Raw genomic sequence first — 26,739 nt, 5'->3', positions numbered from 1 at the left:
TTCTCGGCTCACGTGGAGTCGAGGTGCGAATGTGCGCGGTCAAATTTGAGCCGAACAGCAATTCCCTGCAGCAAATGTGTACATATTCAAAGTTTACTGATATTTATGCTGAAAGATCGTCAAGGTAAGCTCGTAATCATCTTATCGTGGATATGACAAATTACAAAAACAACCAAGTAGAGAGAAGGAAGGAAGCAGTCCGTGAAATAATGATATGCACGGATGCACGGATTCTTCGATTGTGCTTTAATTAATCGTCTTTTGTTCTGTACGTATACCCCTCCACTTTCATCACATCGATCAAAATGGACCGTAATCATTTTTTTAGGCTGTCGTTTATTCTGTTATATTTGTAGACGGAGGAGAGAGATTGTCTATTTGTTTGTTACTTATTTATAATACGGATAACTGTGCTTACTATTTGCATGAATCATTGAATAAATCAATATTGATCGATCGATCGATTGATCGATTACCCTTGAAATCAATCAGTCAGTCAGTCAATCAACCGCCCAATTAGATTAGTGCAGTACTACTAAATATGTAACAAAAAATACAGACTAATTGACGTGAGATCACTGGATAAGTGCTGTGTTGGCTCACAAGAAAGGTTATATTTAATATTTTCAGTCAACAGGTAAATAACTGATTTAAGGACGGTGCCTTCTAATACCGAAGTATTTTTGTACGGTTTATGACTATGCGGGAAAAGCAGATCTTAGCAAGGCCTATTGGAATCCAAAACGAAAATTGGGGGTAACCACGCATTTTTCAGAGATAATTAAGCAACAATATCTCTAAAAAGCGCCAAAATATAAAGCAATGTATGGGATTTTTTCCTAAATTGAAGCTTAATTTTCTCGGAAAAATGCATGGTTACCCCCAATTTTCTTTTGAGATACAAAAGGCATTTGGTAAGTTCTGTTTTCTCCGTATAGTTTTAAACCGCGCAAAAATATTCCTGTATTAGTAGGCACCACCCATAGGAAACCTGAGTATCTCGCGATGCGCAGAATGTATGCGCAGTAACAATAGTAGGCACCGTCCTTAATCCATGAAACTGGTGGGATGCTGCTATAAAGGAGTTATCCAGCTCATTTTCACTATCAAGTTCTTGGCATGCCAGGAAATAAATTCAACATAAATGTACTTGTACCCGTCATAAAATTTAAATCTTCCCTTACATCGATCATTATGAATAAAACATGAATAAAAGCTGATTATCCTCAGATATTTCTATGTGTGGTGGCCATTTTGAATAATTTAGCGGCTGTTGCTTTTATAGACGAATGGAACCAAATTGTAAAATTCAGAAATTAAGTCTGTGGAAAAGGTGATCTAACATGATCTAATATTATCATAAAATTTGGTGAACTTTTGCTCTGAATTTTTCCAAGAATTATTAATGTTTTGAGAAGCTATATCAAACACTCGCATATGATTTCCAAACATCTTGGAGTTGGTTTTAATTAAAAAAAAAAAAAAACTCAGGTGTGCCTCAGTTTTTCAACCCCGTCTAAGTGTTTGGCAATGGGATAAAACACTCTTCCTTAAATGTTTGATATGTTACTAAAAAAAAACTGGTATCAGTGCACCTTTAAATCAAAGTTTGCATAATTACGTTTTTCTTTCTTTCTGCTTGTTGTTTTCAAACCAACAGATGAATTTTTTCAACAAAAGGAAAAGAAAGGAAGATGATAGCGAGGGCAACCAACTTGCTCAGCCTAGTAAGAAGTCAAGGATGGTGTCGCTCGTTAAGAAAGTTGGCCAAGGTATACGTAACAAGATAGCAGTGGCAGTGAAGGCACTCACAAGTAGAACGTACACACAGGAAGTGCCGTCATCCTTATTCACAACACCGGCTGGTCCATTAAGATCAGCAAGATACATCATGACTCCTTTGGAACCTTTCAGTGTAAAGAAGGCTTCCTTAGAATGGCGGTATGTTAGGGGATTGCGAAAACAGCATTTCAGAGATCATTTTTATATGAGTGTGTGTTTTTTAATGCGATTTTTCTTGATCTTCCTCACAGGCAAAAATCCTATTACGTGTATGACAGTGTCATACCAGTGACGGAAAGTCGGCATCATGAATTTAAAACTGGGGGTGGAAACTACCCCATCACCATTTTGCCTGAGGTATGAAGGATGTTATATTTTTTGCTTCCTTTCTGTAAAAAAAAAAAACAAAACAAAAACAACAACAAAAATATCCCTTGGCAAAAAAGGTAAAACCCGTTCGCCCACTCCCACCCCTCCCTCAAGAAGGTATTGCTAGAAAACAGACAGCCATGAATCACAGACGTACTTAAAGTGAAAGTTGCAGCTCTTGCTTGGACACTGTGTTGTGTTGTTTAAACTAGAAAGGGGTGTGAACATGGATGTACAACTAGCAGGCAGCTTGTGTTGAATTTCATGTGCTAAAAATTGTCAATTTATCTGTCACTAGCTAATATTATACAAAAGTCTGCTAACTGAGTAGATTGTGGGCATTTGGCATTATTATTTTTTCTTTTTCTGCACACAGTTCACTGACTATGCAAAAACTGAGCAATGTTTGAATATCTTTTTAAATTTTTTTGGCAGAATCCCCACAGGTTCTAATATTATATTACCTTCTCCCTGCTCCAATTCTTTATTATTTTCAATATCAGAATTGAATGGTGATATCTGTTTAATTTTAATTTAGCACATTAGGAAGTATGGCAGTGCATTCCTAAACTCTGATGGTGGAGTTTTGATGGCTGGAATATTGGACAATGGTAAGTAATATATGAAAGGGAAAATCACACTATGAACCTCAGTGGCCCACACTGCCGGAGTTTAACCCGGTTTCAGTAGCATGAAGCATGAAGCAACTAGGAGTATTGCTACTCCCCCCTGGATGGGACACTAGCCCATTGCAGGGTTGGTACCCGCAGCAGTATGTCGCAGTACCCATTTATACACCTGGGTGAAGAGAGACAATGTGGAGCAAAGTTTCTTGTCTAAGGAAACAACAATGCAATGAAGAGATCATTGAGCCTCAATCTATACAACACGCTTCTGGCTGGACTTTTTTTGTTGGTGTTAAGTGTTGATCTTGCATCTGTTGTTAAAAAAAAACAACTTACATCTCAGTGACTGATTTCTATGATATCTTTACTAGGAAAAATCTGTGGCATTCGTTGCTCTCTTGATATGAGAAGGAGGATCACAGATACCATAGACAGAGAACTTGCTGCCTTTTTGCCAAAAGTCTCTCCATCTCTTTACAGGTTGGTTGGTGATACAATAAGGGAAATTGACTGGCAGTCAGTAAGGAAAATATATCACATTTGCCTTTTTCCGTTGTAATTTCAAATCAGCTTTAAATCATTAAACTCTACAGTGATGATGATGGTGATGACTGTGAGTAATGAAATCAGGTCTTTTATTGGTCTTTTATCTTTCCTCCAGGGTCAAGTTTATCCCTGTAATCTACAGGCAAACTTCTCGCGAAAGAAGAGAAGATCGCATTACATACATGAACGATGTCTATGTTATAGAGATTGCAGTCAAGGCTGGGGAGAAGGGAGAGTTGTATGAAACAGGAAAACATGAGGTAGAACAAAAATGCCTAATAAGCAGTCTCTCTTTTGATGGAAAATCTGTGGGGAAGAGCGAAAAACAAAACTGAGCAAACACGAAAACTCACAGCTTTTGCCACTTGTGTATTTGACTTGCGCCTTGCCCCTCGAATACTCTGCTCGCTCAGTTTTTTACGTTCTTCCTCATGGATTTTCGAGCAAAAGAGAGACTGCTCACAGTATATTGCTAACTGTTGGTTAACAACTGCATTAAGCTGAGTGGAAGAAGGGTGCCCGGGAAGTCCCAGGGGCCTCCACTGTGACCAGCCAGCCCCTAGACATTAATACGCACCCATGGCTGGCAATCCCCGCAACCCAGCCATGAGCCCCCACGCCTAGTCATCCGGACACCCGTCACACTGCGTAAGCAGTGGAAAAGGGAAACAAGGGGAGAGGGAGGGAGTAGCAGAAAACCATGACAATCCAACAAAATCCACAAAACCGCTACGAACCGCCACGCTTAAACGCCACTACAAAGCAGTGCTCTGCACATGCGCTACCTACCAAAAGCCGCTGACCGCCCAATGAATGCCAGCTTTTCTTTGTTGTTAACTTAGTTAAATTGCATTTAACTGGATTAAAAGTTGAAGGGTTAGTGGTGTAAAGGGAAGCCTATGTTGAATCATAGCTGAATTTTGGGTTTTTATCAAAGATACGCTGGCACCATATTCTGGGAAAATAATGGGCCTCAGAGTTTCTTGAATCAACTGTCTTGGATCTGGCAAAGAAAACAGAAAGAAAAATTCCTTTTTTAGTCTGTTCCTAAGTATTTCCTTTAAATTGCCATCATTTTTGGCATGTGGACTGCAACAGTTCATGCGAGAACCTCAAGTCCATGTTGACCCTGTAGTTTGGCTGTATTCTCAATAAAGACTGAAACAAACATCAACCTAAAATTCAACATAGGCCCTTGATGCCTTCACCTCCTCAATTAGAACCCAGACTTGCTCCTGGAGCCATTTTATTCCAAAACTCATCAAGGACGCAAATGAATGGGCTTTCATCCATCTTTGAATCTGTTGTTTAATTCACACCATAAAAACACAGGTAAAAAATATTAAAAATAAACTAAGTTGATTTTTTGTCCGAGCTGGCTTAGACTCGGTCCAATGTGTGAATGGTACATCAGGAACTATATGGGATGTGTGGTCTTATTTGATGATATCATTAATTTATTAATATTATTTTGGCAGTATGAGACTATAAACCCCTCCTCAGCTGTCACTTCAACCACTGTACTTAAGTCTTCCCTTCACATCATATTTATACCAGTTAGATGGGAATTTCTTTTAAGTCAGACAACTATGGTGTAGAACTATATACAACAAATACTTAATAAAATTAATGTAAGAAAATTGATTGATTGATTGATTGGTGGATTGATTGATTTGAAAATTGATGATTGATTGATGAAAAATTATTGCCTCAATCATTGACTAATTATTACCTTAAGACCCTATTAAGTCCTGGCATACCGCAAAAACTGTTGACACTGACAACAACTCATGCTAACTTCCTTATCAATACCTTATTCTTCTTAACAAATAATTTTTTCACACTTATCACCTGTATTGTACATTATTTGTATTTATTAGTCCTCATTTCATATTCTCTTCTTATTTTATCTGAAGACAACAGGAACCAGAGAACGTTTTAAATTTTAAATTATAAAATGTAAGAACATGGCATTTTAATTAAAGATGTCTTTTGTTTTTATGTTGAAGGTGTTCATCAGACGAGAAAGCAGTGTACAAGGGCCATTGAATCCCTTGCAGATTAAAGACATCGCTATTTCTAAATACCGTGAGGTGAGTGCAAGTCTGTCATGCTGGGTACCCTGTGATCAACTAGCATCCCAACCAGGGGAAGTAGTATCACTCCTAGTCATTTTATTATGGCTATCCTGCGATTCCGACTTGCATCCTATCTAGGGTGGAGTAGTACCTAGTTGTTTTATGCTGGTATATTTCAGCACCTGTTAAGGTTAGCATTCAGCTCAGTCCCCTTGGTGTCTATCTGCAAACGTTTGCCTATCATGCATGTTATTTCTTTTATTTGCCTTGGTAAAAATAAATATTTAAGGACGGTGCCTATTATTGTTACTGCGCATACATTCTGCGCATCTTGAGATACTCGGCTTTCCTAATAGGTGGTGCCTGCTAATACAGGGATATTTTTGCGCAGCTTAAAACTATGTGGAGAAAGCAGAACTTAGCAAGTACTTTTAGTATCCAAAAAGAAAATGGGGGTAACCATGCATTTTTCAGAGATAATTAAGCTTCAATTTGGAAAAAAATCATACATTGCTTTGTATTTTAGCGCTTTTTCCACGGAATGCCCGCTGGGCAGGCCGTGTCTAGGTTTTGGTGGGGTATCTTTTTACGCGGGATGCCCTGAGGAGGCATACCGTGTCTAAAAACGGGTCGATTTCTTTGTTGTTTTTTTTTTTCTTCGTCGTAGCCACAAATCGGTACATTAATTTATTCATTTAACTCTCCCCTCTCCTACTCGGGATGTATTGTTCTGATTGTCTTCAACAACAGCAGGCCAATCAAAATCAGTAGATAGATAAGGAGAGACCTGGGACAATAAACAAACTAGCCGTGGGGTGTCTTAAAATCCCAAGGTCACGAAAAAAAAAAATGCCACGGAAAAAATAAAAATCCCAAGGTCACGAAAAAAATAAAAAATTCCCAAGGTCATGAAAAAAATTCCAAAAAAATTCAAAGGGACTTTTCATCTGCTTACGCGGAGGCCGGTTTATGAGAAAAAATCAAAGGGACTTTCCCTCGGCAAGCCGAAACATTTTCACAGAAATTCTGTAAAAATAATTTATTCTCTTTTGAAATCATACTTAACATCGCCAATCACTATTTTTCCATTTTTCGCAGCATTTGCAATTCCAACCGCGCAAAGATTCATTCTGTTCATCGCTTCCTTTCTTGTGGCGAATTCAAATCGACTTCTGGCGTTTGAAAAAACATAAGGCTTTTTCATTTTGTCTTTTTTTGAAGAAAGACCAAGCGCTTGTTCCAACTCATTCTTCGTGAAAATTACGTTGTTTTTATCTGCTTCTTTTTCGCTATTTCAACAAGCGAAGAACGAGCAGGTTGCACAATGATTTCATCGCTTTGTTTGATTAATTCAATTAAATCATTCTTTGTCTTTCTGGCGAGAAACAAATCGAAGAGGCCTTTTCCTCTTACTTTCAGTTTCAAATCGAGAAAATCGTTTTCCATTTTAAATAAATATTTTTTAAATTTTTTTGACAGGTCTTTGTTTTTTTTAACCAATAAAGGAACAATGTTTGTCACACGAAGCGACTTTATATTGACAGTTTGTTCCGCTTTGCAAAAATGAAAATTTCGCATCTTATTAAATATGCTTTTCAGGAAACGCCGTTCATCAAAATGCAAATTTACATTGTGTTCAAGGTCATATGACAGTCGTACGATTCTATCAACCAATCAGGAATTGCCTGATGCATCAGACAGATTCTTTATTTAAGATGATTTTGAAGGGGAAGGAATATTTCAGTAAAGACATGAACAAGAAGCGTTTCGCCGAATTTGCGAATTACCTCGAAGCTTTTACACAGAGGATTGTTATTCGCTTTCCAGATGGCAAGGATTTTGTTGAAAATGAAAAGAAAGAAATGTTGACGAAATTTCCTGAGCTTGGAACATCATCTAATCCCTCATCAGGACGAAGTAACTTTGCTGTTATTGAATATACATTGAAGTCTTCAGTCAACGAGGAAAGAAGCAAGTGTTACCATCAGATTGAGATAAAAAGGGACTCCCCTGAAGACTGTGTGGAAACCATCAACACATTATCAAGAGCTGTTGGAAACGCACATCGAGATATTTTGTTTTATTCTTCAATGCAAGGCGACATTCTTTCAGAGCTGAAAGAATTATGTCGTGAATCATTTACTGTGATTTTGCGAAACAATATCAACATCTCAAGGTCGCATGCCTACTTCTTAATGAAACTTCACAAACTGATATTGGAATATCCAAGACTATTGAAATGTAAACTTCCTCTTAACTTTTTTCAAAAGAATTGTGCGAACATTGAGTTAATTTGTAAAAATGACGCAGAGGTATGGAAGGCTTAACCAAGTTTTGACATGTCAGCGGGAAAGCATTTCATCATTTCACAGAATTGTTTTATCTCTTGAAATAAACAACGAAAAACCACCCGATCTCTTCTCAAATTCAACTCTTAACTCGCTACGTCAAGAAGGGATCCGAGTTTTTTTTGGCAAGGCATCAACATCAACTGGCTTCGTCGGTTCGCTTTCCGCTTTTACTTCCTTCCTTTGTTTATTTTGAAGACGCTCTTTCATCGAAAAATATTTTTCAACCTCTCGCAAAAGCGAGTCAAACTCACCATCAGAAATAAATCCATCCTTCAATGCTTTTGAAATCAATCGATTCATTGACAAAAGCGACGATTCAGCGAGAGAAACCGTTTTCTCGTGTTTTCTAACTTTTCTTTCAAAATTCGCACTTCCGGCCATTGAAGCCGATGATATGAGAGTCGTCACCAATGCCGTCAAACTCAAAGGAACTCCGACGGCAATCCCGATTCCACTCAATGAAGTTCCAACACTGCTTGATGCCAACACGGTTGTCAAAAAAACTGAAATGGATGTTATTTTCGAAGCGACTGATTTTGCTCTCTTGTATTTTTTGCTGACTCGTTTGTGATGAGAAATTTCGTCTTCGAGTTGTTTTTGACAATCACAAATCTTTTTCAATCTGAACTCAGTGCCAACTTCGTTCACTTCGCTTTGAAGCGAAGGATAAAGTTGAGGAGCACTTGGAATAATATTTTGTTCACTCATTTTATTAAAAGATCTCAAATAATTTCAAATTCAAATCTCAACGGAAGCCCATTAAAATCGATGACCTCACCAGTTTCTTCCGTCACTGTGATTCGCAAAGAATCGATAATCTTTTTCCCACCTGCTATTTTCCGAAACGGGCTATGTTTTGATGAATATTCAACTCTTTCGAAAGGCCTTCCTTTGATGTCAAAACACGCCAAAACATTTGAAGGTTTTTCATTGAAAAAATTTTCGTTTTTATCAACGAGATCGCAGTTGATGAAGAGGTTGTTGAATGAAGCCAAACGATTGATGATGGTATCTCCACTTTTCAGAGTGTGCCGTCGTTGGGCTTTTGGCTAAACGTCCTGACTGATATCAATCAGACCAAGAAGATGAGTCAGGTCACGATCAAAAATAACTTTTCTCCCAAGAGGATTTTCAATCACAACTGGACCTTTTTGGTCATCAAGTTTTACTTTGATGTTTTCTTTTTCAAGTATTTTCTTTATATCTTTACCGATTGTGTAAAGAGTGTAATTTCCAGGATAAATTCTATTGACAGCACTAACGCTTTTGTCATCAAATATGCTGATTTCTCCTCTTTCTTTCAAATTAAACCAAGAATTATAAAAAGAGCAACTGGTCAACCTGATGAACTCAAATTTTTCGATTGGTTCATCAAAGTAAACCGTGTGATCATTTGAATTTGTCAAAACATTCAAAACAACCATTTTCTTTTCAAAAGATAAAAAATGGAAAACTTGTTAAAATGGATAGATTCCCACCCAAAAGAAGCAAAACGACTTTCCGAACAAGCAGAAGAAAAAGCATGGCGAAACTTCAAAGCCAAATTTCCCAACGCTGACCTCAGCAAATTCGTTGCACAAGTGGATATGACCGACAAAACACACGCAACAGCCCAAATAAATTTGGTTATTGTTCCCGGTCAACATTGGCAAATTGTTTCACCCAATCTCAAAGATTGATCTGTTGAAATGAAGAAAGCTCTTGGATTTGGAGGCTTTCCAATCGAGCTAATTCTCAATTCAAATCCTTCAAATCCAGTTCCAGCTGTTCCATTCTCAGCCAAAATCCCCGAATCTTTTGGGGAAATCCTCAACCAACCAGTCAAAATTTTTGTCAAACCAAATGAAAGCTTCACAACAAAATTCCGAGAAATATTCACGAAAACAAAGATCTCTCACAAAACAGGAAAAGAATCAAGAAAATGGCTGAATCAACCAAACATTGACCATTGGCTGCAACAACTCAACTTTGCCTTTTGGTGCGCAACAACAGCATCAGGCATTTCAAGAAATCTCGTCAATTCACTCCCACCTCAAATCAAATCCTTTCTTCTTTTCCACATTTATTTCACAACAAGAAGGATTCTCTTCGAAATGGGAGGAATTCAAAGTGAATCTGCTCTCCCAGGTGATCCCACATTCAGTCAAACTGAAAACAAATTCGACATTCCTTCATACAAGAGAATCTGTGCAGAATTTCAAATCTCGCCAACCGCAGATTTCAGATTCACCTTTGGTCAAAATTTTGGACTTGGATATGTTAACATATTTTATCCAGGAGAAGGAGACTATGCACAAAAGCATTGGACTTATCCTCCAGCAACCCTTCAAAACCCATCAAGTCAAAGATTCTCCGATGAAGGCGGAACTGACGCAAAAGGAAACAGAATTGATTTCATCAGAAATGATCAAGGAGCTGACAAACAGTTTGAATTTTTCATGCCAAACGGACCTCTCAATGGACTTTCTCAAGCAGGAATGGCAAGACTCAATCAATCAATTGAAGCATTCGTTTATTGCATTCTTGGAGCACAAGTCAACGTCAGATCATCAATCCTTGGTGAATTTGGAGGCGCAAAGGAAGCTCAAAGAGAATTTCTCGTCCTCATGGAAGATGCAATCAGACAGCCTGACTTGTCAAAAAGCATCCAAAGATTTCAACTTGCGATTGATGAGGCAAAAGTCAGGCTTGATCTTGCAATCTCACCAGGAACATGGTTGATGCCTTCAAATCTTGTTATGAACACTCAAAGCACAGTTGGATACAACAACAATCTGAAAAAAGCAACTGGAAACATGAAACTCGGAGTCAACTCTGATGTCAATGTTGACTTGAAAAAAGTTGGAGTCAGGAAGATGGATGGAGGGTCTTCAAAAACCAACAGATCAACTTCGCATCCTTCAAATACAGTAGAGAAACAAAATGAAAACAAAAAAACAAAACCACCGTCTTTGGATTCACAACAAGTCACAAAAAAACTTAAGGAAGCGAGTGAAAACCAAGAAAAAGAAGAATCAAACCACGAAACTTTGAAATCTGGAGTCATCATTGCGGCATCACTCGGAGCATTTGCCATTTATCGGATTTTTCGCTGAGTCCAATCCAATGGATTTAACTCAATTTTTAAATTTCTTTTGAATCCTTTCAACCATGAAAACTGCAACAGCAAGAATCAACAGCCAAGCGTTTTTTCCAAGGAATCCAACAACTTGTCCTGCAGTTTTGAAGATGAAACTGACAATTGAACCAATCAATCCAGGAAGAAGTTGACCAAGCTTTTTTCCAAGATCTTTCAAAGCATTTCCAACTCCTTTGGCAACAGATTTGAGTCCTTTTGAGAGCGCATTCACAATCACACCGATTGTTGAACCAACAGCAACGAAAACAGCAAAAACTGTGAATCCATATCTCTTGAAAATGTTTTTGATTTTCTCTCGAAGAGGTATTTCTCTTTCTATTTCTTCAATTTGTGTTCCCAGCCTGGCAAGCTCCTCTTCATTTTCTGCAATTCGTGCCTCAACTTCTGCTCTCAGTTGGGAAGAAGTGTTTTCATCTTCTAGGATTACTTTGTCAGTTTCAATTTGTTTCCTCAGCTCAGCCTCTCTTTCATTCAGTTCATCAATGGTTTTTGTCGTGTTGAGCCTTTCTTCAAGAGTGTTTCCTTCTGTTTGTTTTTTTGCAAGATCAGATTTGAGTTTGTCAACCTTTGCTTGTTCTTTTTCTTTCGCTTTCACTTGTTTCTGCAAATCTACATTTTCTTTTTTTGCATTTTCAAGATCGTTTTGCAAATTCTTTTTCATTTGCTTCAGTCTTTGCAATTCTGTTTGATTTTCAAGATTCGAACCATGTTCTTCTTCCAGTGCATCAATTTTTGCTTGCGTTTTTTCGAGTTCGTTTCTATAATCTCTGATTTCTTGAGCATTTTTTTGGAGTTCTTTAGCATTCTTTTCTGCTTGTTTCAATTGTTTTTCTGCTTCTCTCAGTCTCTGCCGGTTTTCTCTTATTTCAGAATTATCTTTAGCGATCAAAGATTCAGCATCAGTTCTTAAAGCAGATAATATTTCTTTTGGCAATTGTGGGTTTAATCTTTCTTTTCCTGTTGTTTGCTCTTTGGTCATTAATGGGTAGAATTTTTTCCCACTTTTTTTCATCCTGACTTCTATCTTATCTTTGAAAAACGAAGCTTCAAGTTTATCATCTTTTGCATTTGGGTATAATATACTGAGATCATCCCATGCATCTTTTGTGAGGGATTGCGAGTTTCCCCAAGTTTTTCGACCTTGAGTTTCACCTTCAATGAAAGATGTTTTTGCAGTTTTTGGTCTTGCTCCTTCTTTTCCATAATCTCTGTTCATTGTTGTCTTTGGAGTACTTTCACTGGGATTGTTTATTTCTTGATCAGAATCTTCATCATCATCTTTATCTTCATTTTTATCTTCTTCATCAGGATCATATTCATCTAAAGGAATGTATTCTGTCATTTTAAAAATATTATATCAAAATGGAAGTCAGTGAAAAAATCAATCCGAATTTTGAGAAAAAAACATCAAACGCCCTCAAGGCAGAAAGAACTGTTCACAGAGTCACATTCAATCCAAACAAAGCTTCCCCAGGTGAAACACTCAGGATTCCAGTCCCAAAGCTTCATGAGGGAACAGTCTTGGTTCCAGATTCACTTGCGTTGATTTTTTATTTGAATGTGAGTGGTCATGCAAATAATTTTCTGGTGAACAATGTTTCAAGAGCGTTGGTTTCCAGATTGAAAATCAAGTTTGCTGGAGAAATTCTTGTTGACACAGACGGTTGGGATCTTTTCAAGCTATGGGAAGATCTCTTTTTGACAAAACACGAACGAGAAAACATGTTGAGTGAGGGAATTCAATCTGAGGCTCTCTCAAAAATCAGATCCAATTCTGGAGACAAACCAACTTCTTCAGTCGTGAAGGAAAACAAGCTCAATGATATCTTCAAAAGCAAATACAGAATCAGACTTGATCGCGAAATTTTGAAAGATCATGGAGTTTTTTATCCAAGAGCCTTGTCTGATGAACAGGTTTTTGAATTGACCCTTGCTCCTGCAAGCGGTGTTGTGAAGGGATCGGATGCAACAAAACTTGCATATGAATTGACAAACATTCAGCTTGAATATGAGGTTATTCAAAGCAAAAAGCTTTCAGATGAAGTCAATTCAAATCTTCTCAACGGAGATCGTTTCATGTTTGAGCATGTCACTCATCACAAGACAATCACAATTGCAAAGGGAACAGACTCAATCATCAACGAGTCAATCAATGTTCCAAGAAGATCAATGAAGGGAATCCTCCTCCTTTTTTTCGAACCTTACACTGCAGGTGCAAGAGATTCAGAAAAAACATTCAATCCTGACATCAAAGAGGTAAAAGTTGACGTGAATGGAGTTCCAAACAAGATTTTCAGTCAAGGCATGAAAACGAGAGACATGTTTGACGAAGTTTTCAGAAGATTTGGAAAGGAAAACTCTTCAATGAACGCAACTGAATTCTTTGCTGGAGACAAGTTTGCATTGTTCATCGATCTCAGGAGCATGAAAGACAATGATCTTCATGGAAGTGGAATGAGATTGGTGAACACAAAAGATGGTGTTTATTTGTCAATCAAAAGAACAGCAAGTGGATCAGGAAATGTCAAATGCCACATGTTCATCTTGGCTGATGCACAATTCAGCATTTTGAACAAAGAGCTTGAGAGTGTGGCATACTGAATTTCTTTTTGATCAATCAAAAGAAATTTTTCGCTCCGCTCATGCTCGCTCCGCTCGCTTTCAAACCAGAGGCAATTCAGTTCCAGGAGGAACAATCATCAACTCTTCTCTGACGAATCCTCTTTTTGGACCATCTTTCAAATAATAAAGAACCGGTTCTTTCTCATTCACAATTGCTCTGTCAATTGAAAAAACTTTCAGAGACCAATTCGGATCAGTTGCTCTTCTTTGGCCTCCTTCAAGTTCACCAGGAGCAAAAAGAAACCTCACATTCACTGAAGAATCGAGCCTCTTTTCATTTTTCCCAACAGGTCTGGAATAATTTGGTTTCTTCGAATCAACCACATTATCTTTGATTGCGTCAATTGGCCTCTTTCCTGTCAGTCGAGAGTTGTTTCATTGTTCAATGCTTTCACAACTTCAGGAAGCCTTTTCACCCATTCCGTGGATCTTTCCCCAGATTTAAAGTTCATTTCTTGGGAATATTGAAAACTGAAAAGTCTTTCACCCAAAGTTCGATTGAATCTTTCGACAATTCCTTGATCACGGTGGACATTTGGATTTCCTCTTCTGATTCTTGTTTCATGTTTCAACATTTCCCTTGTGACTTCACCCATGAATTCTCTTCCTGGATCAACTTGAAGAATTTTTGGCCATTTCAAAGGTCCTTTGTAAATTTTCTGAAAAGCCTTTGAAACTTCAGAGGAATCTTTTGAAGTGAGAGGTTCAACAGCTTTGAATCTGCTTGCAACATCAACAACAGTCAAGACATATTTGAATATTTTTCTCCCTCTTGGGAGTTTGTCGTGAGGAAGAAAGAGAAGATCAGCTTGATGAACTGCATTGGGAAGTTCAACATCAAATGTTGGTCTTTGGATGTTTTTTGGAACAGGCAGGTAGATTTGCCAGATTGCTTGTTTCATCAACCAAAGTTTCGCTTCATCTTCTGGAACATTGGCTTCTTGAGAAAGTTTTTTCGCTGCTTGAAAGCCTTTCCAATATCCTTTTGGGGAGTAATAAATTTTTGACAATTTTTTGTTTGACATTTTTAAAGGAAATGACTTGCTGCAAATCCAATAGCCAAAGCTGATGTTCCAACAAAGATCAACTCTCCCTGTTTTTGAGATTCGCTTGGTTGGTAAAAGTCTGAAAATTGAGGTTCTTTGAGATGATCAATTTTTTGTTGATGAGCCTTGTTATAAAGTTTTAAAGCAAAGTCATTGTTTGCGAAATTTTGTTTTGCTTCATCTTTTATTCTGTCATTTGTTTGAATCCAATCATTCAGTTTTGCTCGATTTTCTTCATATTTTTCGAGTTCTTTTTGATATTTTTCAACTGCCAGGTTGTGTCTCTTTTTTTCCTTGAGTGAGGCTGATTCTGAATCTCCAGAAAGAAATTTTGCGAGATAAGATCCACCAACAAAGGCGGTTGCATTGATTATTGCTCCTCCAATCATGATTGCGATGCTTGCCATTTTAACTTGGCAATATTTTTTGTTTTTTAAGATAATCTTTTGTTGCCAATGAGGCAGCAATGATTACAGTGAATTTCACATAATTCATGAGATTTGAGGAAGGATCAGAAGTCATGGGTTCTTTGATTACTTTCTTTGCAATCCACCCAAATCCTGCAGCCAATCCAGTGATTGTTGCAGCATCAGTCATTGTTTTCACGAGTTTATTGTCTGACATTTTATTTCAGAAAACAAATTAATCCATTTGTTTTAATTTTGGAGATTTTTTTCTTTCAATATTTTGCCTCTCAACCTCGACCATGGTGCTTTGCACCGACGCCTGCGGCGTCATGTGATCAATCAATTCTTTTTGTGCTTTTTCGCTTCCCACTTTGCTTTTATTTTTGAAAAGATGTTTCAATTCTTCCCTCTTGTAATACAATCCAGCAAGTGAAACAATAATGCTGGCAACAGAAAGCACTTGAGTGAGTGAAAATGAACTGCTTTGTTCGCTTTCATTTTCAGTTGATATAGGGTTTTCTTTTTGTTCTTGAGTGTCGCTTAGAGTGACTTCTTTTGCTTTTTTCTTTGCTTCACGTGCTTTTTGTTGTGTTCAGCAAGTTTTTTTCCAGCCGCAATTCTTCCTGGATTTTTTGGAACTGTTTGTTTTGTTGTTGTTGTGATTTGTTCAGAATCAGGTTTTTCTTTCTTTTCAGAACTTGTTTGAGGTTCTTTGATTTTTTCAGCTTCTTGAGTTTCCATTTTAAATGATTTTTCAATTTCTTGTCATTTCATTTAAAATGGAAAAATTGAACAGAGAAGAACTTGAAGTGCTTTTGGAATATTTCAAAAATGAATCAGAAGAAAACAGACAAAAACATCGGCAATATCTTGAAAAAGACAATCTTCAAGAAAATCATGAGTCAACATTTCATTTCTTTCGAAACCAAACGGGAGAAACAAAGACAAGACTCATGCAAGTCTTCAATGACAGACTCAAACACGAGATGAGGTTGAAAAAGGATATCTTGAAGGATGTTAAAGAACTTGTTAAAAATGAGAAAAAAACTCCTTTATTTCACAAGTTTCTTGGTTATTCCGTTTCTCTTTTTCTTTTGTTAAAATCAATGCAAATAATAATGAAATAATTTTTTTATTTTTTTTATTTAAAATATGACTCTTGAACCTGAAAAATTCAAATTGATACCATCAAGTTACAAAGGCAACAATTTCGAAAAAATTCAATACGATGGCAAAGATCTTCTCCAAAAACTCAAGGGTGATTTTGTCATCACAAAATATGGTCAAAGGCTGCAACTTTTTCTGAAACCTGTCGATTACGAGATTTTTGATCGGATCCATCGTTTGGCTGGCAAAGAAAATGTTACTTGTTTTGGTGGCATCGGCATTTCGATGGACAAAAATACTCCATTTTTTGATGAGTTCAACAAAAGAATGGATCAAAGCAAATGTTTCAATGAAAACAGAGAAATCAAGATGCGTGGTTGTGTTCTGGCGTGTTTTTCATCATTTTCAAAGAACGGTGTGCTTCTCAACCTTAATGCAAAGCAAGTCAAAGTAAATGAATTTTTGATTAATGATTTGACGAATGAAGAGATCGAGTCATTTTTTGATCTTGAAGATTAATTTCATTTGGTTTCCAAATGAAATCAGTTTTTTGGAAAAACTCAAATAAAAAACAATTTTTTTTCCAAAAATTCTTTTATAGTTTCAATTCCATCCAAATAATCTTTTCCAATATAATCACCCAATGAATCTTTGATTATTTCAATTTCTTCAATTTCAATCGATTCTTTTGCTGCAATATTTTTGTCGTATCCATCTTCATCTTCATCAAAATCTTGATAATCATCGTGAACTTCCTCAAATTTCAAAATTATTTCTTCAATTTTTTTTTCCTTCGATTCTTTTTCTTGAACTTTTTTTTGAATTGATTTTTCGTTTTCTATTATCCAATCAAGAATTTCAATTGACTCATTTAAAAATTCTCTGATTTCATCAGGATCTTGATAATTTTTTTCATAATTTGGTTCTAAAATTTCTTCAATTTCATAAAACAAATCATTATATTGTCCATTTGTTGCTGAATTAATAAAACTATAATATTTTTCGGAAATTTCATAAGTGTTATCAAGGATTTTTTCAATTTCAAGACAAAAATTTTCATAAACACTGAATTGATCGAAAATTTCTTGTTTTTTTGCATTTCTGATTTCCCAATGACACATGAGTTTTTTATGGAAAAAATTCTTGTTGAAATCATTTTTTGCAAGAACTCTGGCTGATAATGTTTGAAGACTTTCCATTTTATTTAAAAATAAAAAAAACTTTTTTTTGAATTTTTTTGAATTTTTTTCAAGTTATTTCTCAGGTTCTTATCAAGTTCTTCTTCAATTTCTTTCACAGCTTCTTTCAAAGGTTCTTATCAAGTTCTTCTTCAATTTCTTTCACAGGTTCTTTCACAGGTTCTTCGCTTCTCTTCGCTCCTTCTTCAAGTTTCAAACTGTTTGCTGCCAAAAGACTTGCACTCGCAGCAGCCATGTATTTTTCGTATTTCAAATAAAGACTTCCAGCAATCAAATTGAGTTCTCTGTTCACAATAAAATCATTTTTCAATCCACTCATAAACTTTTTTTCATCAAGAGGAAGAAAAAAACAAAGTGCTTTTGCACTGGCTTGCAAAAATGTTTCAACAATTGCACCACAAGTTTTCGAAGACAAAGAAGCTTCATATCTTTTGAAATATTTTTCAACATCTTTCTTTGAAAGTCTTTTGATTTGATCTTGTGTGAGATCAACTCCAATCATTTCCTTGCATTGGCCACTTGCTGCCAAAATGGCAAGATTTTCTCTGTGATCTGTTTCAATCGGTTGGGGTTCAGTTTCAAGAAGCGCCATGACTTCTTTTATTGATTCTTGTTCTTGGATTTCCATTTTAAATCAAATGGAAATTTTTTTCAGTTCAAAGAAATTTCAAAAGGATGCCTGAGGGAAAAATCAAGATGAGAAAATTTGACTTCTTTCAACTCTTTCATGTATTTTTCCTTTTCATCTTTTGTCAAATCTCCTGCGAATTCTTCAAATACTGTTTTCATGTCTTTTGCTGATGGGGTGAAAAAAAGAATCAAAGAAGCAATGTTTTCTCTGAAAGGTTTTGCTATGCTTGACATTTGTTGAGTGAGAACCCAAACGCTGATTCCTGAATGTCTTGCAGAAAAAGCAAGTTTCACAAGTTCATTCGTCCTTTTTTTCACATCTTTTGATAAGGCACAATCATCAAGAATGATCAATGTGTTTGTTCCTTCAAAGGCAAAGGAGATTATTTTGAGCCAGTCATTGATGTGATGGTGTTCTGGGATGGTAATGAAAAAATCTTTGTCATTCTTAGCAAAATTATCCCAGGTTTTGTTGTTGACGAAGGTTGGACAAAGGAGGAAAATGAAATCAAATTTTTTATTGAATGTTTCTTTGAGAAGATTCACAATAAAAGTTGTTTTTCCTGAATTTGTTGGACCAACAATCAAAGCATTGAATGGAATGTTTTCTGGATTCATTTTGTTATTTTATAATGCCCATGTGCAAACGTGTGAATTCCATCCTCTCTGATGATTCTCTTGTCATCATTTGCAGAAAGAGGAATCTTGTTGACTGTTTCTGTGAAAATTTCGTGTTTATGTGATCTGATGATATTCATTGATCTCATTTGCTTTTTTCCTGAAATGAGACAATCTTTGTAATCTTGATGACTGATTTTTTGATTCCTTTGCACTTTTTTTCTTCCTTTCCTTCATGCATTTTCACAGAATAAAGTTTTGCCCTGAGTCCAACAAACTCTTCGATGATTTTTCCCCCAGCTTCGTCTTTCATCATTCCAATGACTTTTTTGTTTAATCCAGTTGGAATGTTTGATGGATGGTTTTTTTCAAAATTTGATGTGTCAAACTTTTCATGAACATCATTTGAAATGTCTTTGAAAAAGTCTTCTGTTTCGATCTCATAGCAAAGAGAATCAGTGTCAGTGAAAAGCAGTTTTGCTTTTTCTTGGTATTTCTGTTTGATGTAATTGAAGTGAAAGTCGAAGACGAGAGTTTTGGAAATGTCAAGAATTGCCATTCCACAATAAACTGGTTTGTCGAAAAGAAGTTTCACTCTTTTCATGTGAATTGCAATAAGATTTTCATCAAAGATTGTGCAACTTTCAAAGTTTGGTTTTGCAGCGAATCGCAATGCTGAAAATCTGTTGTTAACCAATTTGATGTCCACCCTTTTCCTGATGTTTTCCATGGTCTTTCCGAAAACAGAATTGTTCATGAGTTTGAAAAAATCTTTTTCGAAATCATTCTTTCCGTTTGCCCTGAGCTTTGTGTTGAGTTCAATATAAGATTTCAACCAAGGTTCTTCTCTGAATTTGATGATTCTGTGAATCTTTTTCAGTTTGAGACCCATTTGGAGATATTGCTTGAGATTTCTGTGATGAATCACGTATTTTTCTTTGTTGTTGAGAGTTGGAATTAGTTTTTCAATATTGTTGACAATGATTCTCTCAGGAGCAAGTGGGAGATCATTGTGGGGGTCATGAAGTTCTTTTGGGTAATCAAGGTCAACTTCAAGAATGCAACCCACGGAGTGGGCGGTGACGGAGTCACAAGGAAAATTTCTCCAGTTTTCAAATTCTTTTTCATCCACCCATTCAAATCCTCCAACAGGCAAAGGCTCACACATTGCCCAGCCATAAAGATTGTTTGCGTCAAGATAAGGGATAAATGTTGAAGGTTTTTCTGGATCAAAATCTTTTCCCATATATTTGTTGTTTGCTTTTCCAAATCTGTTTGAAATCATTGAAACACCTCCTCTTGTGCCTTTTTCAATCATTTGAAGCATGTCAATGTCATTTAGGAGTTCGAGTTTGACTTGTGTTTTCTTCAAAGATGCATCCCATGCAAGACCTGGTGAGGTGAAATACCATGCTGGATCAAGCTCATAGTTTTCAAGGCAAACATTCCTGAATTCCTCGAAAACATCACAAAGCAACAAAACATCTGTTTTGAGATAAAGATCGTGATAATCTCCCATGTTTTTGCAGTTGAAAGTTTTCCAAACGTTTTGTGCATGCTCGAAGTCTTGTTGTGTGATGTGTTCATCATTGAGTTTTGAATAAAATTTTTCTTTTGGGGGAAGATTTGTTTTTTCAAATTTTTTGATGTTGTCCATAAAGTCATAAGGATAAACTCCTTTTTTTGAAAGAAGGTTGAGTTTTTCTCCGAGTTCATCTTTTTCTTTTGGAGTCAGTTTTTCTTCCTTAAGGGTTTTTCCTCTTTCCCTGATTTTTTCTTTTAGGAGACTTTTTTTTGTTTCAATCTTTTTGTCTCTTTCCAGATTCTTGACTAATGCATCAAGAGAAGATGCCATGAATTTGAAGCTGTCAACGAATCTGATGTCGTGTTTGACTTCATGTTCTTTTCCTTCTTTGTCAATGTAACAACCAACAACTATCTTTTTTGTGAATGAAATGTATTTTTCCTCATTGTTTGGAATGCATCTGATGTCACCTTCAGTTTTTCCAAGATTTTTGACGAAAAGATGAGCGTCATAATTTTGAAGATTGCGAAAAATTACTGGAGTGAACCATGGCTTTCTGTATCGGAGATTGCATGAGTTGTGAGCTGCTCCTTGGAATTTTCCAGTGAAGTGACAGTGATCTCTGACTTTTTTTTCGTCTTTTTCAAATTCTTCTTGACATATCCAACATTTTGTTGATTCGTTGAAATCTTTCCAATCATTTTGTGTCATAATCAGGGGCTTTTTTGGAATATTTTGAATCCTTGTGATATCATCTTCAATCATTTCAACAAAGATTTGAGAGATTTCTGAATCTTCATTTTTCATTCGATAAGTTACTGTTTTTGAAAGCTTTTCATCAAAAGAGCATTTGATGTGATAACAAAACCCACAAGGTTTGTGCTTTTGAAACTGGTTGGTGAAGCACTTTTCTGGATTTTGTTGACATCCGCTGATGGGTTCCACAAGTGACTCAAAATCAGCATAAATGACAAATGGTATTTTTTGCGAGCGAATGTAATTCTTGAATTCGATGAAAGTTCCCTCTTTTGGCATTTCGATGAATTCATTGCTTTGACAAATCTCTGTGAATTTCAAGTTTTTCATTTGTTTGAAAAGCATTCAAGCATCTTAAACAAATATGAATTGATCCATTATGTTTTGTTATTTGACTTGACAATAGTTTGCTCATGTTTTTTATGAGGCAATAATGCTTTTTTTCACCCTCAGCAATCAAAAGAAGATTGATTTGGTGTTGTCTTTCTGGAGCTTCGCTCCGATTCCCCCTTCGGGAATCTTCTCCTTTGAAACGCCTGAGAGGATAAACAGCTTTTTTTTCATAACCAAAGACATTGATTGAAATGTTTTGATTTGATTTTTCAAAATGTGTTATTTGTTTCAAATCAATTGGAAATTTCAGGCCATTCCAATTGAGTCTTTTTGAATTTTCCCTGAGATTTTTGTCAATTCTTTCAGGATGTTTATTGACAGGAAAAAGAGCTCTGGTGATGCACCATTTGAAGCACTCATTGTCTTCATTTTTGATGTTGATAATTGCTTTTTTGTTTTTGAGAACATTCGGTAGTGGGATGTATGATCTCCCTCTGAGTGGAATGTATTGTGCCATTTGAACGTCAAGTGACAGAACTCTTTCAAGAACCCAGTTTGATCCTCTGTTAGTGAAATTTTGAAATCTTTCTTCGATTGTTTCAATCATAGAGTCAATGATTTCTGATTCATTTATCCCTTCATGATCCCCTCCAGGGATCGGGCGCATAGCGCCCAGATTTTCAATTGTTTGAGAATGAAAATATGGGTACGCATCTATAATATTTCCGTTGGTCAAATCAGTTCTTGTCATATAGCAATTGAGAATGAGTCTCATCCTTGTTTGTCGATTTTGTCTCATTATTCTCAAAATATCTGGTTTGACAATTTGCATGAATTCTATTTCATCATAATTTCCTTCTCTTTGAATTCGAAATTGTCTTGCAAAACCACTCAATGCTGTTGCTGTTTCTGTGACTCTTGTTGTTGGTTCATTAATTTCTGTTGGCGTCTCTTGATAAGGGGAGGGATTAAACATATCCCAAAAATAATTTTTCCAACCTTCCAAATAATTGGTTATGTTTCCCCACCAACGAGAGTAAAAAGGCGTTTGGTTTTTTGGATTTGAGGTCTTACTTGCCATTTTATATATATTTTTTTAAAATTTTTTTTTAAATTTTTTTTTGAAAAAATAAATTTTTTAAAAAAATAAATAAAATGGAAAAAGAACAAATTGAATTAAAAATTTTAGTGAGTGGAAAAGATATTTTTCAAATTTCTTTCAATGGTTCATCACTTGATTATTTAAACCAAATTATTTCAAAAAGTGATGAAATCACAGTTTATCCAATTCATGCGAGTCTTTTGAAAATGGCAAAGAAAAAAAGAATTCATAACAAAATGGCCTACACTAATGAGGAGCTTAAAAAAGCTTTTGGATTTCCTTCCAAAGGTAAAAAATTGAGAAAGTTTGTTTTTGAATCTTCAAATGAAAGGCTTGAGTTCAACACAAGAAAGGAAGCCTTGGAGAAACTGAAAATATCGGCTAATAGAGTTGCTGATGCTATTAAAAATGGGGGAATAGTTATAGAGGGAGTTAAGTATGATTTCAAAAGAGAATGAATTATTTTTACAGAATTTCTGTGAAAATATTTCGGCTTGCCGAGGGAAAGTCCCTTTGATTTTTTCTCATTAATAACCGGAAGTTTAAGCCGAGGGAAAGTCCCTTTGATTTTTTCTCATTAACCGGCCTCCGCGAAGGCTGAGGGAAAGTCCCTTTGAATTTTTTTGGAATTTTTTTCATGACCTTGGGATTTTTTATTTTTTTCGTGACCTTGGGATTTTTATTTTTTCCGTGACCTTGGGATTTTTTTTTTTTTTTCGTGACCTTGGGATTTTAAGACACCCCACGGCTAGTTTGTTTATTGTCCCAGGTCTCTCCTTATCTATCTACTAAATCCATTCTTGTCACTTATATCGCTAGAGAGGGGACCCACTCACCCTTACCTGTGTGACGTCAGCGCATCATTTGATTTCTTCATTAAAACTGCATTAAATTGTGGCGCCATATTGTTTATAACATGTTCTGGACTCAAGTGTGCCGTTTTCAAATGGAAATTTCACCATTTTAAAGTGGCAAATTGAAAGAATAACTTCCAAGAAGCACTCGACATTTAAAACGGTGGAAATTGGTGAGTTCATGGCGAAGGAATCGTGCTTTGTTTGACAGTCTTAGACCACGACGCGAGACTGAAAAGAGGTCATTGAGAAGCTTACGTTATCGTAATGGAATTTCACACATTTCCGGTGAAAGTCTAAGTCGCGTAACACAAGGGAAACAACGTAACGCGATCGTCGTGACTCAAACTATTCCATTAGCAAGGATAGTTTTATCAATCGGCGAAGCATATAGTTGGAATAAATGAATCAGCCCCAGCATCACGCGTAATGCCAGTATAGCAGGCATCTTGTTTTTTCTTCGTCGTAGTCACAAATCGACAAATTAATTTATGTATTAAAATGTGTCCTCCCCTAGTAGGGATGTATTGTTCTGATTGTCTTCAACAAAAGCAGGCCAATCAAAATCTATTATTCGGGCACATATCACGAGAGAGGGGACCCACTCATCCCTTCCTGTGTGACGTCAAATCATTATTTGATTTATTCATTAAACCTTGATTAAATTCTACCCTCTCCCAGAAGGGATTTATTGTTCTGATTGTCTTGAACAAAAACAGCCCAATCCAAATCTATTATCGGCTCGTATATCACGAGGGAGGGGACCCACTTATCTCTACCTGTGTGACGTCAAAGCAAGTCATCATTTCGAAAAGTTGTCTTTGTTCAATGGTGGCCACATTTATGAATTTAAGACTGATCTGCGGTTTTCAGAGAGAAAACAAACCTTTTTCAAGCGGTAAATCGAAATAATAACTTCTAGGTAGTACTTGACAGTTGAAACGGTGGAAATTGGGAGAGTTCACAGCAAAGAAACTCCGTTTCAAAAAAAAGATCGAATAATCAACGCGAAGGATTAGAGCTATAGGAGGCCAGACCAGTTCAGCGGGGTCATGACGTTCTTGCAGGGCTATTTCTGGTATGATTCCTAGGAACACAACGATAAGTATCACGCAATATATCTGAATAAAATCATTCAGACAATTATTTCAATTGCCAAGGGAGGATAGTTTTTAGATATCTGCGAAACATACAATGGGGAATAATTGGGGCTACATTAAGCATTCCGTGTTAATGCCGTTAGCCGGGCATCTTAATTGTTAGAGTAATGATTGTTGCTTAATTATCTTCAAAAAATGCACGGTTACCCCCAATTTTCTTTTTGGATTTCAATAGCCCTTGCTAAGATCTGCTTTTTCGACAAAGTCACAAACTGCACAAAAATACTTCGGTATTAGTAGGCACCATCCTTAATTTAAGCAATCTCTTGTATGCTGGTGCTGTCAGGTAAGCAAAAGCATTCTTCTTTGATTTGAATTCTTGTAGAAAATACAAGAAAGAAGAATAGCCAAGTTGCGGTCAATAGCTGAAGAGAAAGATCAGTCCAAAGAAGAAAACAGTCAACAAGAAGGGAACACCCACACCTGCTCAGTCAAAAAAGATCATAGTCATATCTCCCTGAATAACAAGTAGATAATTAAGTTATTGGTTGTTATTGCCTTGTTCACACTAGCGACAAAAGTGACAGAAGCAGAATGGGAATCGGAGTTGGAATCAGAAGAATATTCTGACCTTTTGTGAATCAATGCAATGAAAGCAATAACAGAAGCCTCACTTTTGTTCAAAATGGTGGAAGGCTGCCATGTTTTTCCATTCTAAATCTTGTGTAAAGTGATTGGCAATAAGCTATGTGATTGGTTGATTCTTGTGCTTGCATTTCCAATTCTGATCAACCAGTTCACACTTGATCACAAGTGACAGAATCAGAAGCGGAATTGGAAGAAAAAGGAAATGTTCTGATCCTTGTGATTCCGATTCCATCGAGCTTCCAATTGTGATTCCGTCTCCATTTTTTGATTCACAGTGCAATGGTAGGTTCTTTATGCTTCCGATTCTGAGTGCGCTTCCAGTTCCATCACCATTCCTAACTCTACAGTGGCAAATCTAGGTTTTGGGGGGTGGGGGGGGGGGGGGCACAGGCTAACCAAGCCCCCACAACAAGTGCTGAAGGATTGTGTATGTTTTGTCTTTCATTCTGACAAAAAAATTCCGTCCATCCATGACAATTTTTGCAACCCCAGCCTTATCAACAAGGCTGGAACAACCAGAGTCCTTGACTTCATAACGCCTAAACCTGGCACATAGAGCCTCTACAATCTCTTTCCAGTATCTCCTATGACATGTAATGTTCCCGAGGAAATGAAGAGGGAAGATGATGATGGTTTTTTAAAAACTGGATCATTGTATAATGCACCTGGGATTTGATTGGTTTATATAGCAGCCATGGTATATGAGCCATTATACCATGCCAGAGAAATAGCTACCATTGAATTGTGTCCTGGTTGTTCTTGCTAAGCAAAATCAGCAAGATCTAGCAATATTATTTTCTTAAAAACAATCATTCTACTCGCGCTTGTTGGATATGAGATGATTATTGCCAACTTGGCACTAAGTGCTTTGTTGGCTATCTATCATCTCATATCCAACGTATGCTCGTGGAATAATATTTATTGTTAAATATATATTATATATTTTTAATGTATTGCTCAACCACAGGATAAAACTACCAATTAACTAAGGGTAAACGAGACTAGAAAGAGAAAGTACAATTTTTCTATTTCATTTCAAAGTGGTGGCTTTCCAATTAAGCTTAGTAGTGACAGTATATCAGTTGTCATTATTAATATGCCTTTAGCAGGAAACCAATCACATTTCTACTCAATGCATTATCTTTTGGCAAATAGGTTATAATAATTAATATTGACAGCAGTTAATTATGTAAACTTGATATTCAACACCACCTGCAGATTTGATGTCCAGAAAGTGCCTTCCCTCCCCCAGAAAAGGTTTTCATATATTTATTCTACAAGTTCATGTTGTTGTTCAGATTTAGTGGTGTCTTTATCCCAATATTTTCGCACAAGAGGTTGGCATGGAGGATTTAACCACTAAAATGATCTTAGAGCCTTTTGTAAATTAAGTTAATGCATGTATACATTTAACTTAATGCGTTATAACATTTGTGTGCTTGAAATAATAATAATTATTATATTTTATTAGATAATTTGTCTATACCCTGCTGTAAATAATTAATGTATTGTTAAGAAAATGTTTATATTATTGTTGTTACTGTTTTATATATTTCAGAGTTAATTTGTAAGACAAATTTATATTGTTAATTATATATGAAAATTGCAAAGTTCTGTAAAGATTTCATATCAAAGAAGTATATTTGAAAATTTTAAGAAATAAATTAAATTGGCAAACGTTTTGGAATTTTGTGTCCTAATAAGTTGGCATGGAAGGTCGAAGATTGGCAGGCCAATGACTTGACTAGTTAGGATCATGACATGGCGATGATCATTCAATGCAAAGCTTTAGGTACACCTTGGGAGAGACTGCTTAGCTTGTCTTGGATATTAGAGAGATTAAGAATCGCGTTTATGGCAAACGACAAACGTGGCATTCGTGTTTTTTTCTTGAAATAAAG

General features: G+C 36.3%; 1 protein-coding gene across 1 annotated transcript; it reads left to right on the top strand.

Moving 5' to 3' along the window:
• Nucleotides 1-14: 14 nt before the first annotated feature.
• Nucleotides 15-26,515, top strand: LOC146483023 (uncharacterized). Its single transcript, XM_085106428.1, has 8 exons — nt 15-124; nt 1,661-1,941; nt 2,034-2,139; nt 2,690-2,762; nt 3,149-3,257; nt 3,439-3,583; nt 5,333-5,416; nt 24,576-26,515. Exons 2-8 carry the CDS (start codon nt 1,661-1,663, stop codon nt 24,720-24,722), a joined length of 945 nt encoding a protein of 314 aa, XP_084962554.1. The 5' UTR covers nt 15-124; the 3' UTR covers nt 24,723-26,515.
• The last annotated feature ends 224 nt before the right edge of the window (nt 26,516-26,739 follow it).

The sequence above is a fragment of the Pavona decussata genome, unplaced genomic scaffold, assembly GCF_977016875.1.
Source record: "Pavona decussata unplaced genomic scaffold, jaPavDecu1.1 SCAFFOLD_40, whole genome shotgun sequence".
Classification (NCBI taxonomy): Eukaryota; Metazoa; Cnidaria; class Anthozoa; order Scleractinia; family Agariciidae; genus Pavona; species Pavona decussata.
This window is presented reverse-complemented; position numbering and strand designations above follow the sequence as displayed.

What these genes read in the sequence shown, in the direction of transcription:
- LOC146483023 (XM_085106428.1), top strand. Translation starts at nt 1,661, where the DNA reads ATGAATTTTTTCAACAAAAGGAAAAGAAAGGAAGATGATAGCGAGGGC. An exon ending in GGCTGGAATATTGGACAATG is followed by an intron (nt 2,763 to 3,148) that starts GTAAGTAATATA and finishes TATCTTTACTAG; the next exon opens with GAAAAATCTGTGGCATTCGT. An exon ending in CTATTTCTAAATACCGTGAG is followed by an intron (nt 5,417 to 24,575) that starts GTGAGTGCAAGT and finishes GAATTCTTGTAG; the next exon opens with AAAATACAAGAAAGAAGAAT.